The sequence below is a fragment of the Chroicocephalus ridibundus genome, chromosome 10 (genome assembly GCF_963924245.1).
Source record: "Chroicocephalus ridibundus chromosome 10, bChrRid1.1, whole genome shotgun sequence".
Taxonomy (NCBI): Eukaryota; Metazoa; Chordata; class Aves; order Charadriiformes; family Laridae; genus Chroicocephalus; species Chroicocephalus ridibundus.
The window spans coordinates 11,947,858-11,962,915 of NC_086293.1; the positions used below are offsets into that span (position 1 = coordinate 11,947,858).

The 15,058-nt window shown below is 38.3% G+C and overlaps 1 protein-coding gene across 5 annotated transcripts in view; it reads right to left on the reverse strand.

Moving 5' to 3' along the window:
• The window catches only part of CNTN6 (contactin 6), a 148,299-nt gene that overhangs the window by 81,584 nt on the left and 51,657 nt on the right, over positions 1-15,058 (reverse strand). For 3 of the 5 annotated variants that reach the window (XM_063348100.1, XM_063348099.1, XM_063348103.1), the window contains 2 exons: positions 9,374-9,500; positions 1,802-1,977 (listed from right to left, as the gene is read on the reverse strand). In XM_063348100.1, the coding sequence (XP_063204170.1) occupies positions 1,802-1,977; positions 9,374-9,500 (303 nt within the window). Of the gene's footprint in view, positions 1-1,801; positions 1,978-9,373; positions 9,501-11,612; positions 11,714-15,058 lie in introns of those variants that run through there. The other 2 variants (XM_063348104.1, XM_063348102.1) reach the window with 2 other exon arrangements.

The following is a 15,058-nucleotide window of genomic DNA, read 5'->3' on the forward strand; positions in this document are numbered from 1 at the left end:
CCCCTGAGGACCATCAGGACAAACACAGACCAGCATCCTGAGAAGGGACTTTTCTCCTCTCTCTTCCTTACCAGTGAGACTTTTCCATAAGCTTTCTTTTCCTTCTTTGATTCTCTCACCTTGCTCCAAAGCCTTCTCCTTGCAAAGAGTTAAGCCAATTTTCCAGAGCTAGCTTTGGTTATGAAATGGCAATAGATAAAAGTGAACATAGAAAACCACAGGAAGGGAGTGCTATTAAGCATAATTCAAAGGAGCACTGGCTGGAAGAGCTGGGTATTACCCCAAGAACTGGTGCACAAACCCAGCGCGATTCCCTGAGGGCTGGGGCAGCAGCGAGCAGGAAACCAAAGTGCTTCCAGAATTTGAATCACAGGTAGAATTCTCCAGAAAAAGATGAAATCATTGAGTAATAGGATATGCTGAACAATCACTGGAGCCTTCTTTCTTTCACAGATATTCTAGTTTTTCCTTCCCCCTCTCCCCCTTTATTTTTTCTATCTCCTTCTTTGTGCCTTTTTTTGAGGGTATTCCTTTTTTTTTTAGGCCTTTTCCCAGCTCCATTCCTGGCCTATCCTGGTTTCTTGGGGATTACAGATCCCACAGACAAATCTGAGGAGGCCATCTATTCTTGATTCTTTCTAAAATAGGATTTGTCCTGTCACTAAACAATTTTCACCTCCAGGTCTTGAAATAACTTCCCATGCAGGAAGGCTGGCTTGCAATGATATTTCAGAAAAAGTGGGAAAATAATGAATCAAAATTTTTGTTTCCATTTGACCAGCTCTTGGGAATCAAAAGCTCTTTGACAAATTCAGGGTAAAACATTATTAAATGAGATACTAGCAATATACTGTTTGATCAGCTCTCCTAAAAGAGAGTCTGTGAACCATCATGACCTCTAACGTCTCCTTTGTATAACCCCTGCGACATGAGATTTGCTATGAGAAATGGAACAAGATTAATAATTAATACGTTTGCTGGTGTCTGAAATAGCGACACAAGGTTGGCTTTAGACACATGTTTTATTAATGAGGTTTGAAAACAATTGCTTTCTCCCAGCAACAGACAGCTCAGCCCTTTATACTGAAGAAAAAGGGATGGAGGTAATATCTGGGGTTTTTGTTGTTGTTGTTATTGTTCCCCCCCAGGGCATTAACAGAACTCAGTCACCGCATATAAACGTTGTGAAAAAGATTGTGAAGTTGTGAAGAAGTGAAATGGGGAGCAAGCCTAAAATGAATTTTAAATTGTCTCAAGGCAGCATACGTGCTCTACCCATTTGAGTTGAAATATGAAACATTTCAGAGTGTTGCTCATCATTTTGCACAGTGTAAGGAAAAAGTGTTTCTTACTCTGTTAATCTAAAAAAATGTCAGTGTGGCAATTAGGGGTACAATGTTTTTAAGATCCAGTTAGACCTCATTACGCTATAGAAAATAGAAAGCCTAAGTTCTGCAACATTCCCCCCCCCTCAACTGTAGCTACCTGCAATACAGCAAAGAAAGCACTGTCTTAAACAGTGCAAACACCTTTATTAAGTGAAAATAATGGCACTCATCTTCCTTGACCTTTCAATTTTCTGAAAGTTATTCTTGTTCCTAAGGGCTAGCAGCCATCAGATGTCTGTTTTCATTATTAATATTTACTAGGAACAATTTTTTTAAAAAATAAGCACTGCTGAAGTAAGCCAAACCTTTTGAACAGAATCATCGATGATACTTTAATTATCCAATAAATTACAGTTCGTGTGCAGAATTAATCGGAAAATAATGCTCTAATAAATATGATCTTCCCAACTTACATGCAAATTGAAGCTTTGCCTTCCTGCTCAGAATTGTTCCAAATGAATTTGTGGCCAAACACTGGTATGTTCCAATATCCTGTTTTTTATGTGGGTTATTGATTGCCAAGCTGCCTCCAACCAACCTGTAGTGATAACTCATGGTAAGATCAATATCTGTGCCATTTTGCTTCCACCTTTGAGGGGAAAAAAATCAAATTATGCTTATAATTTACAGAGCCTATTCATATTTATCTTAAATAGTGTGCTGTAGCATACCTGTAATGATAAAAATGTAGTTAAATATCACAAAATTATATCATTTTTCACACAAGACTGCTTCTTATATCAATCTTAATGACATCAATAATTCTGTTCTTTGAAAAATCTTTACTGCTTTTATGCTAGTCACCACTGTTCATCCAAATGTCTACAAAAAGTAATTATAACTTATTCATACAAACTAAGTTATCCATCCAATTGGGAGTATGGCATACACCTCGACTGAAGCTACCTTGTTTTTTATAATATAAATGGAACCTGAAAGTGCTTTACAGTCCTCGCAAATGATGCCATAAATTTGGTTACAAAAATGATCTGGAGATATAAATCAGGAAGCATTACACTTCAGAGGACAGAAGAAAGCAAGGAAAGAACTTTATGTACAGCAAGTTTGAGACTGATAATTGAATGATGAGAATGCTGCTATTTTAAACCATGATTTGTCCCTGTTAGTCCATGAAGTAGAAAAAGGATTGTTTCTGCAACATTACACTGCTCTTTACAAATGTCAAAATAAAATTTATATTTCAAAGAAAATAAATATTACCCATTTTAAGAAGGGAAATCTTGTGGCTTTACCATTAGTCACATAAGGCTTGAAATTTCATTGTCCACATGAGACCCAAAGGAAGAATAAAGGACCTCAGCCACTGATGTCTGCAAGCTCTGGGCTTGTTTATGCCACACTTAAGGCTGTCAGCAATCCCCAAACTACAGAATCACGTATTTTCTTCTCCTAATTTTATACCATAACCACCTCTTTAGCCTGTATCATTTCTGCTGACCCATGTGGGCGTGATGCCCAGCCCTCCATAGGATGCAAACACCACACAAGAGTTGCTAATGGTTCACTTTGGGTTTGCAGAAGGCTTTATGACAACCCTTGACACAAGGGCAATTGTCTCCTCCGTAATTATCGGAAGGGTCATAGCATAGGGCCATGAAGATACTGAGAGGGCTGAAGCACCTCTCCTATGAAGACAGGCTGAGAGAGTTGGGGGTGTTCAGCCTGGACAACAGGAGGCTCTGGGGAGACCTCAGAGCCCCTTCCAGTCCGTAAAGGGGCTACAGGAAATATTGGCGGGGGGGGAACCTCTTGATCAGGGAGGGGACCCATAGGACGGGGGGAAATGGTTTTAAACTGAAAGGGGGGAGATTAGATATCAGGAAGAAATTCTTTCCTGTGAGGGTGGTGAGCCCCTGGCCCAGGCTGCCCAGAGAAGCTGTGGCTGCCCCATCCCTGGAGGTGTTCAAGGCCAGGTTGGACAGGGTTTGGAGCAACCTGGTCTGGTGGGAGGTGTCCCTGCCCAGGGCAGGGGGGTTGGAACTGGATAATCTTTTAAGGTCCCTTCCAACCCAAACCATTCCATGATTCTATAATAATTTTCTGTTTCTTGTTATTTGCGTCACTGACAGTTATGGGAGTTTCCACAGCCAAAAAACTGAAGCAAACTTGCACTGTAACTATATTCCTGGAAGATGTGACCTGGATGTACAGCCCAATGCTTGACTACCACCCACAGACCTCCTCTCCAGGATCAGACTGCACAGGTCCTTGTTCTTTTGGAGTAAGATTTTCAAACTCTGCTGTAAAATGTAATTCTGGGTTCCAAGGGAAATCTTGACAAATATGCACAGAGGAAGCAACGATCCTGACCTTTTAAGTGGGCATTTGTTGTTTTTAAAGATGAGTAATGACTGATTAAAATATGAAATCAATTGAATACTATGAACAAACTCTAGTAGCGTTAAATAATTTATCTGGGTCTGCCAGTCTGCTTCCTCTTTCATGAACGCATCAACATTAAGAAATTTAGAGGCAACAGTGGTCCATCAGTAATTCTTTCTATCAATTGCTGATTTTTGACCTTTCCATATCTCTGCTCTGTTCCGTTCTTATATTTTGCTTGAGTTGGTCCAGGTTTTTGCTGCTGTTTTGGAGGGGTTTGGGCTTTTTTCTTTCCCCCCAAGATGAACAAAATCTTAGCTAGTGCTCATCCAAGAGCATTTTCTATGAAACATTAGTCTATGTCAGTGTTAGGATTTAGCCGTATTTCGGGATTTACATATGGTACATGCTGTCTAAACCTTTCAATTTTCTAATATAGAATATACTGGTATTTAGTTTGCCAGTTCTCTTTAATTTCTGAATCAATCACTGAAATAACTGCTGTCATCATTACATGGCTCCCAATTAAGCGATATAATTGTTTTTCAAAACAAATGCAAAGTTGTTGGCTTAGTTGCTGCAAATGAATTCTTCACAGTATCCCCATAATCATTCTAATCACCATGGTACAATGATTATTAAACTTTGCATATAGATCAGGGGTTCATCTCCTGGTGTGGGCTTTTTCCTAATTAATATGTTTACATCACTGAAGGAAGCAAATTAATGAATTCATGTGATAGACAGTGATTTAATGACTTTGTGTGTTCTGCACTATACTGTCTAACACACTGAAATCTTTGAAGAATTATTTGAAGAAAATTTTAATATAAGCTTGTTAAGGCAGGGATCACCTACATATTTTCATGAACTTCTTCATGCAACCATTGGAAAATACTTTTCATCGTTACAGGAAATGCATCCTGGACCAATTGTTTCAGAATTTAAACTTTTTTTAAAATGTGCTATATTCTGATGCTGAATTAAGTAGTTCCCTAGGAATGTAAGACTTCTCAAATCATACTGCTATGTCTAAACTTAAAAAACCTCAACTTTGTGTTTTATGAATTCATAGAGAAAATGATCATAGTCCATTTGCTTCAAAATCTGGCTTTTTATAGACCACCGGTTATAAAATGTTCCAAATAAATTATTCATTTAGTTAAAGACTTTGGGAACATATATATAACTTGGACCTCACTCCCTTCCCATCTTGAGCAAGAGGTAGTATATTCTCTCTTGTTCTCTTTTCTTTAATTGTTACCAATTTATCCTGACATTCAAATATACCTATACACCAATATTCTTCCAAGCCACTGGGTTATGTTAAATTTTTGATGCTGGACTTATTGGGGACTTCATTCTAAATTGCACTGCAGTCAAATCACTGATATAAGCATAAACTTGTAATATATGATCATTTCCTCGTTTTTATACTACTTAATCAATACATGTGATTTGCTATTCAAATAGTCTCCATCTCCAGCATATAAAAATGATGAGCAGTAGAATTTATTAATGAACATGAATATGCGAGTAATGTGTGTTTACAATGCAACTGCAAATTATGCAATCTATCCTTAGGGTGATAGCTCATAAAAATAATTGTGGAAAAAATAATATAATGAATTTCTATCATGTTTTCACACTGCAAAAATATTGATCTAGCTAAAAATGTTCAAAGAACACAGAAGCACATACAGTTTATAAGAATGGTGAAACATTAGAGATCTTTGCGGAATACAAATATTCTTAGGACTTGTTTGAGAAACGTCAATATGTTTCATTATCCACAAGTGAATGGTTAAGCTGCATACCCACAGCTTTCTCTGGTGTTTAAACTCCCCTTTATCCTCTCTGAGTAGAGCTGCTTCTGGGCCACAGATCTACTGACACTGCCGTCCCGATGCTTCTCACTGCACCCTGACCTGTGTTCTGAGTAAATCCAGCAGAGGCAGAACCCAGATAATTGACCAGGAAATTTCTGATCACATCTGTAAGGATACTACAGTGCTATCTAACGTCTAAGCAGCTATAATTAAGTGAGTCCCATTTCTATGATTAATGAATCTGGAAAAGAGTATTGTTCCAGAGAAACTATTTAGCAAAAGGAAACGTTTTCTTTCAGATGTGACTTCTTTGTGAAGTTGAAATGTGAAGGTGTGTCATTTTCAGTGAAACTATCAATGCATGAATGTTGATGCAATTAAGGAATCGGTAAAATATTCCACTTAGGCAATGTGCAAATATTTTGGATAAATTCAAATACATGTTTCATTAATCTGTTTTACTTGCCTTTAAAAAAAAGATACATTTAGGACTATTAGAATTTCCTGCTGAAAGAGCTTTCTCTAGCTCTAGAAGTAAAATCCTGTAAGTATTACAAAGCCCGCATGGCTACGTCATGATTTTGTACCAAAGTTATCATAGGTAGAAGCCCTTACTTGCATATATACTTTCCTAATTTGAACTCCTTTCTATGTGGATATATGCGTAAATGATTTAGTGAATTATCTTTTCAGTGTACTGTTATAGTAAAAATACATGTTTTTTTAAGTCTTCATTGTGTTCTGTATTTCTTAGATTATTTACATTCAAATGCAAATGTCTTGCCAAGTCACCTGAGACTTTACAGTAATTGGGAAAAAAACTCACAAAACTCCCTAGTACACAGTATTTCCATAAAGGAAGAAAATAGAAAGTTTAAAAACTATTGACTGTGAATAAGACAACAGAGTTTGAAGGCATTTCTATTTCTACTCCACTTTTGAAGCAGAATCTTCAATGAGTCAAGGGACAGGACTTTAGCGAACAAGTACACCATAGCAGGGTTGTCATTTGTTTTACAAGGGTTTGAATAAGATAAATATATTTTTTGAGTTACTGAGAATCATTCTACAATTTTATGCAATGATTATAAACATATCTTATGTCATTTGTAATCATCTTAGACTTTGTGCTTCTGTTCCCCTCATTTTTATTTGTCTGTTGCGGTTATCTTCTGTAGTACTTTGACTTGGATTGAATTTGAATCTCTTTGTCTTATTTTACTGCATCATTCTAAGCTATGCTAAAATATTAAAATATTGCTATAATGAATAATGCTTATGTTGTCCTTGGATTTCTTGTTTATTTGTTCAATTGACTGCTCTCTCTGAAGATTATTGAGGAAAAAAAAATCCTCGTTTCAAACTTGCATGAAAATGCGAGATTATGTGATTACTCTGTAAATTTAGGGAAAGAGTCAGAACCAAGCACCTGAGACCAAAAAGGAAGTGTCAAAATACTGCAGAAAACACTTGTTTGGTAGGCTCTAGGTGATTTCCTTCTGGTTTTTTTTCAGTGTGGAAGAAGGCTAGCTGTACTGAACTGAATGACTTAATGAAAGAAAACTGTGGAACTGTGATATGTTCATGGATAGGCTGTAAGCAGAAAAAGAAGTAAAATTTGTTACTTAAGTTAGTTGATGGTAAATCCTCAATCAACTGTAACAGAAAAGCTTAAGTGCAAAAAACCCACAAATCTCATTTGAAAGGTTATGTTCATTTACCACCAACATCACACAGGGAAACAGCTGAAATAACGTACCTGATACTATAAACAATTTTGAGTGTTTAGAAAAAAGGCATAATAGATAAACTGGTATTTATCAGGACATGTATGTAGATTTCCTAACACATGTGCTGATTTTAGAGATATTTCTATTCATATTTTTGTTTCCATTGTAATCAGATCTATGTTCTCTGTTACTTCCAACAGTGTCCAACAGGAAATCAGTATGTCTCATTTTTTATTACTTAGCCCTTATGTCTACTTCAATTCTGTGCAATTCATGCATTGTGGTTGTTACACACATACATAGGATTTTGAAATGAAACTGCAAAAGGTTACTACTATATTCAGTGGATCTGTAAGACTAATATCATACAATACATAATAAAATAAAACTTTTAGAAAATGTTAAGCATTTGAAGAAAAGGCATAAATCAGCATATTTATTTATGTAAAAGGTGCTAAATAGCAAATTTGCGTGGCTATAACTTTATTTTTGTTTTAGTGGTTCTGTATTTCTGAATCAAAGAAAAACCTTGCAGTAGTCCTTGCAGTTCTTTTCCATCACTTAACAAAGGATATGATTAAAATTTCATACTGTGCTTGATTTATCTAGAATTGTTGGAACTTTAAATATATGGGCTCAATCTGATAAAACTGGCATTAGCTCTAGTAAAATCAAAGAAAAGTGCTGAAGACTTCCCATTCCTTTCAAGTCATGGTAAAAAGCTCCCGGGTTGTAATAGCAGCAGCGATAGTCTGATAACTTCTAATTGACCTAGATGGTTCAAGATCCATCCCCAGATGTTGATCTGGTCTTACTATAGTAACTGAGGCTTTGCAAAATATCTTTATAGTACAGAGAAAATAATGAATCTAATTAATGGATGGGCAGAAAAAAGAGAAAATATGAATATCAGATGAATGATGGGAAGAGACTTCATAGCTCTGCCTAATGAAAACCGCTGTCTCTACTATTTGTGCATGTGAATAGTCCATGGTTGCAACAGAAGAGTCAGTAATTTTTATAGCCCTCTGAGGAAGCTGCCTGTGTAAGTGGGTATGAAGCAGATGGATGGATGAACTGGAAAGTCTTGAATTTCAGGACATGAACCAGTGGATGTTCACGTTGAAAACACGAAGAACAAAGGGGATGGGAAGTGGGTGAGAATTTCTACTCATAGCAAAAGAAGTTACACTGTGAAAAGGAGATAAAGTGTTCCTTTACTAGCACAGTATTTGGAAACAAATTAATACATGAAGTACAAAAGCCAAGTTGATAACTAGTAGTGGTACTTTACAGAGGAAACTGTAGTGTGAGCAATTAAAAGCTATTGAATAAATACTCTCTAACTATTTGGTAGGACACAATTTTCTTCCATGTCTTGCATGAACGATTCCTCCTTTTTTTTCTTTTTTTTTTTTTTTTTTTTAATTTTCCTTTTTGCAGACCATTATTCTCCCCATTATTTTCTGAAGAAAGTAAACTGTCTTTTTTTTTCTCCAGATTTACAGCTTTTCTTCTTATCGGACTCAGCTTTCCAGATCCTTGGTGCAACAAGCTCCGTTTTAAATGATGAATACGTAGTTATTGAATAAACAAACAATCCTACGTACCAAGGTTTTATTAAGCGAGTCTACAGAGTATTGTAAGCTAGATACCAGAGCTGTGCCTTGCTTTTTCTCTAAATAAACACTATAAATATATACATGAAATGTTAGAATTAGAAATGGGAAAGGATGTTGCTCTTCTCTTTCCAAGCATTTATTAATGTACAGAAAGTTTTATCAAATACAGATGCGCAGCATTTCCATTTTTCACAGCTGTTCTGTGGATTCAGAAGTAATTTTGTATGTTTTAAAATACTTTGGGGACAATTTTCAATGATGTGCTTTCTTTTCCTTTGTTAATTTTCTTAGCAGTAGACTAGCAAAAATATTTTTCCTTCATTCCTCAAATCTACTCTACCTATGTATACTCTCACTGTAAGTGTTCAACGCATTCTGAGGTATATATGATAGTGTACTACTGATTAAAACACAGTCAAAAGATTTACAGTGAGACAGTACTTTTGCAAAGTTGACTTCACCTGTAGTATGGGAGTGGATATCCTTTAGCTGTACAGTTCAGTAGGATTTCTGGATTTGCAGAGTCCATGGAGTAAGTGGTATCATATGGCTCTTGGATAAAAATAGGACCATGGAGGGTTTCTTCCCCTGTGAAAGAAAAACAGTAATTTAAGATTAGCATGTCCTTACACATAAAAGTGTCCTTTGGTGTCCTTTGCTTTCGGTCAAAAGTTAAGGTCTGCTACTGTATTCATCAGAGAATCCACCTCCAGATATTTCGCTATTAAGGAGGAAATATTTCAAGCCTGATTGGTAATAAAATCACATATCCCGGGTGCTGGTGATTTATTTTGCCAGTGACAGTGAAGACTAGCTTCTTTCCATATTTCCTATGGAAGCGATATGGCCATCTATTAAATCTCCCCATCTACTTTGTATTTGTGCTTTAGATCATGACTAGAAGCAGCAAAGGATGAAGTTGTAGCTTCCTGTGTTTGGTGCTTCTACCTCCCTGCTCACCCGGTGGGGTGGATGTGTCAGCTTCACGGCACCCTTTGATAGACAGGCAGCTCATCCACTGCGGCCAAGCTCTGGCAGCACAGAACTTTCGGTCCGGTCCACGAGACAGTGGGAGAGTGAGGACCTCTAGCAAAGCAGCAAATAGCTTCTAGATCAGGAGGTACATCATGGTATGGTGGTGGACCTTTCCTTTCCTCTGCCATTTGGCCTCTCTTTCTGGTGATGGGGTCCAGACGGTCACATCACAGTCTAAGGGAAGCAGTCAGTTCCTTCTCCTCTAACCTTTCACATCCCTCGATATATTACTTTTGTATACTTTAGCTAGCCTGGTTGCAGGATTTGGTTTGGGTTGGTTTGTGTTTCTTTTTCCCCAGTCATCTGAGCTCTTTTAAAACACCAGTAGCATAAAATAAAGGTTGATTATTCATCATTTTCACTAGAACCTGTATCCTCCTGGTGACCCACAAAGTCTAATTACAGCATGAAAACACAAGGAGACAACAGGCACGCAGGCTGGGCAAGACCCATTTGCTTTTTCAAAATCTCAGAGGTTTCTGCAAGGAAAACTTTATAAAAAGAGATTAAATGATTTTTTTTCACAGCTATAACCAGATACTAGTGATAGAACAAATAAATGACCCCAGATCTTTATATAAATCTTAGTGACTGGACCATCCTCCAGTTCTCAGATGCCTTACATGAGTCCAAGAAACCCAGAGAAAATTTGCAGTACAGTTACACAGCTGGGAAAAGAGGTACTAACCCAAAAAACTAGTTGCTTTATGGTTGTATTCTAGAAGCAATGTGAATGGTGGCAGTAATCATGCCTGATTTTATTCACCCATTTTATCTGCTGGTTGGTAATGGGAGAGGGAAGGCACCACCTTCTTCCCAAAGGCCGCTGCTTCACCGCACCTCGTGGCATCACTTCATCCCCAGGCTGCCAAGCACAATCCTCTTCCTCTATAGCCCCCTAACTCCTAGAGGATTTTCGCAGCTGCTACAAATAGGTCTTGCTCTGCTGACACCACCGGTCTCCTCCTGCATCCCCAGGGATGCTCAGCTCTCCCCATGCACTGATTAACGCACCCTGCACCCCCGGGCAGCTCCCAGAGCTTCGCCCCGGCCGGGCCCCCTCAGCCCAGGGCCATGAGCCACCGCACAGGGTGCGCGTCAGACAGCGCGTCCGCTGGCTCTGACACCGGCTGCACACGGATCCATCTCCCTTCCTCCTTCCCAACCGCTGCAATCTATTTCCTCTACATTTTAAAAAAGCCTGATCGGCACTGTTATCAGGTTTCATCTTTTGTGACACTCACTGTTTTTCTGACAGTCCTAATCCTCAAATTGTATGAATAACCTGACATAGTGAGAATATTTAATTTTTTAAAACAGCATTGATTTTTGATCTTTATTTCCTGTCAGAAATACTCTTAACTAAACCAGCAAAGTTAACAACCCCACCTTTCTAGGAGTAAAATTGGTTTTTTACTGATGAACGCCGTCAGGCTTTTCTGCTTCAGTGGATCTAAAGCTGTAGAGACCCAGACTACAAGAAATTGCCTCACACAACGGCTGAAGAAGTGTCGACAGAACAAGGGCGAACAGTCTGCGGGTGGAGTGGAGCGGAGCGGCGCGGCCCGGCCCCCCCGCGGCCCGTGCGCGCCGGCGCCGACCCCGCTCCAGCGGGAGGACCGGCGGCCTCCGGCATGCAGTGCTTTCGTGGGCCGGCTTCCTTACCTTGCAGGGCCACGAGTCTTCGCCGGGTAACTCTCACCCGGTAGCCCAGAGTGGCCACCCGCCTCGAACGGCGGCAGAGCGTTCCAGAAAGAACTGCGCGTGCCAGTTTACCTGAGGAGCGAAAAGGCGGGCTGCGGGAGGAGGCGGGCCAGGGGCGGGGCTGTACCCTGGCCCCCTCAGGAGCTGACTGCCGTTTTGTGATCACCGGTGGACCTCGTACCGTTACTGGTAATAGCTCTTTCTCTCCCTCTTCTTTTTTTTTTTCTCTTCTCCCTCTCTCTCAGCTATCTCACTTTTCCAAATGGTGACTTAATGACACGATGCTAGGCTCACACTCATAAGTTTACTTATGCTTTAGCAAGGGTAGCTTGGTTAATAAATGGTAATTGTTGTTTGGATTCCTCTGGTATCATTTCACCTTAATTCTGACATCGGAAATCCACGAACCTGCGTTGCCCCAACCTTGGGACATGAGAAAAGTAAAGAATATTTGGCAAAACTCTAGAAAGTGATGAACAAATGAAAATGTTCTAGATTTAAGCTTTTTTTGACCAGAAGTGTTTTTAAGGATAGCATCTGATAATGACAGTGTTTTCCACGTATCTTAATCAAGATGCCCATTCCGATGTGTTTGTTAGCCTGATTTACACCGTACATCCTTTGGAAACTCAGAAATCAGCCCAGCTGTGAGCATGTTTTCATGAGCAGTATCTGTGAGAAATAGCCTTCAAGAGAATTGGAGTAAAATTCAAAGTAGCAGTCAAAAGATTGATTTGTTTTATACCACAATAGCTGTTTGGGTAGACACATCTCATTTTAAGAATATCTTGTGTTATAAAGGAGATAGCGTGGGCATACTAGAAAGAAAAAATATGTCCTCTCAGCTTAGGATATAAAGTAAGTCAGGCTAGTAAAAGAGCTGAGATGAGCTAGTGGTTTGAAGACAAAATATTAAACTTGGCTGAACATTACATGTGATAAGTGACATAAAAGACCATAAAATGCAGTAAATCACATAAAAAGTATCAATTTCCATAACTTTTTCATTCTGTTAAACTTTGCAGGCTACATGTGAACTTAGAGTAGACTCCAAGTATTTCATGAGTGATCCATAACTAGTGGACACAGGTGAAAATCTCAGAAAATGTGAAACAAACCCAATGAAAGAAGCTGTTGCGCAACTAAGTTCAAGACATGACAGGGCCTTGCTGTTTGCTTTTGGTGGGGTTACTCGATGCTTAAAGATGAGTGTGCGTTTCAGCACTTACCTCTGTCTAGAGTGTAAATTCATAATTTTTTATTCTTTATATTGTGGTTCTTCCAGGGGTCTTTAGTCATAGAGCAAGATGCTGTAGGAAAAATAAATAACTCCTATCTTACAGTCCAACTTTCTGATCAGAAAGATTACACGTCTCCCAATATTGACCGAAGACCCCAAATTACTTTTCCTTTATTTCATACTTTCAGAATCAAATGATTGTAAAGTAAACCAGAACTATTTTTGTTTCTCGTGGTAGTCTGTCTTCTTGTGGGGAGCAGGGGGGAAGGCAACTTGTTCAGCAGGGCAAGGCAGAGTGGCTCTCGGAGATGGTGGATGGATATACTTAAATAATCTTTGTTTCTTTTCCTGCTGCTATTCTATTTTTAATCCCTTGGCAAATTTAAAGACTGTTTTTTCACTGTTTATATAATTGATCCTTTGGATTGTCTTTTCTTTGGTAGTTTTCTTCCCTTTTTGGTTAACTTAGCCTGTTTGTTAGCCATTCTTGTTACCTTCCCACAACTGCCAGTGAAAAGCTTTTCTAAAGCACCAAAATGACCTAGGGATCATTGTTCCATTTTTAAAACCAATGTAGCTGCATGGGTCTGAAATTAACAGTGGTGAGCTACCTGATACACATAAAAATCCCTGGTTTAGCTGGTGAAAATGTAAATATTTTGGTAAATCTGGAATTAAATTCCCATTATGAGTTTTAAATGGGGTTTAGATTTATTTGTCATTTGCAGACTTTTGAATATTTTAGTTCTTGTATCCCTTTTCAGTGTCCTTAATACAGCAGAACCTTATTGTGTCAAATAAGGACACAATAGTTTACATGTACCCTTAAGAGCTCCTCTACAGTAGATGCATCACAGTTCCTATCACAAAAATATTGTCCATGAATTTTAGTAAAGGTGGCTTCATGCTATCATTTTGTTTTCTCTTTAATATCCTTTTTTTGCTGCAACAGAGAATAACACCAAATTTGTGAGAAATGATGGGTATTTTCAGAGCCAATGGTGTGCTATGAGTCCATCTCTTATTTATAGAAAAGGTCAGGCTGGTCATTTCTAATTTCCTGATGCATCCTTTTGTGTTTGGTATAGAGAATGGCCATCTATTTCTCCCCCGTTCTCCAGATTCAATACCAGTCACCGTGATTTTTCCAGAGATACATATGACAAATGAATCTTTGTAGGACTGTTTACTTTTGTTAAGATTCAAATAATTCAGATTTTTTCATCTATTGGAATATGAATATTTGATTAAATGTATAATTTTTCTACATACAAGTTGTGTGCGAATCCTCAGCATGCTGCTTGAAAGTAAATATAAACTCTTGTTATGAAATGTTTTATAAGAAGTTAAAATGTATTTCTTTATGATACCAAATCAGTTTGATCACCATAAATACCATAATTATGCTAGTCTGAATTCAAACCTAAAATATGAAAATGAATCAACATTCCTTTATTCATTATATGATATTGTCTTCAGCCAATACAGAGATTAACACAGTGCAATGGAAGAGGAAGCCCATTTTTCTCATAATTATGTATCAGCAGAGGATATCACACCGCTTTCCTCTCATTGCTTTACGGGCGATGGTTAGTTATATTGGGCTATGGTATTCATGTCAAATGTAGTCAAAGAGTTTCTGGTTAGCCACAGTAAATATTTAAATGTTTATGCACTGTCTCATCCAGGAAAGGAGAATGAAACACAAATCTGGAGCCCACACTTCATCAACTTCATTTCCAGCCAGATCCTGCTCCTTGTTCTTTCCTGTGCTCTGACTCTGGCTGCCTTCATATTTGTCTCCTTAGGAGGTATCTGCTCAACTGGAAATGCTGGGCAATACAGCCTGGGAGCAATTTAGGCTGGACAAGACCCAGTCTGTAGCATAGGTACAGGTAACTTAGTAGACCAATATTGCAAAGCAGCTGATTTATTTTTTTTAATCCCTTTCCTACTACAGATTTTCCTTTTTATTATGATTTTTTTGTGAAGTGGACTTCTAATTACCATTACTCAAAACTGATCAGTAATATCAGATAAATTCTGTTTGGTGAAACTGAAAATGTCTTAGAAACATCATGCTCCATTTGCAGAGAAGGATCATGTAAGGCTTTATATTTGCTGGTGTGAATCAGCTCCAAGTAGACAAACCCAAGAGGATTCATTC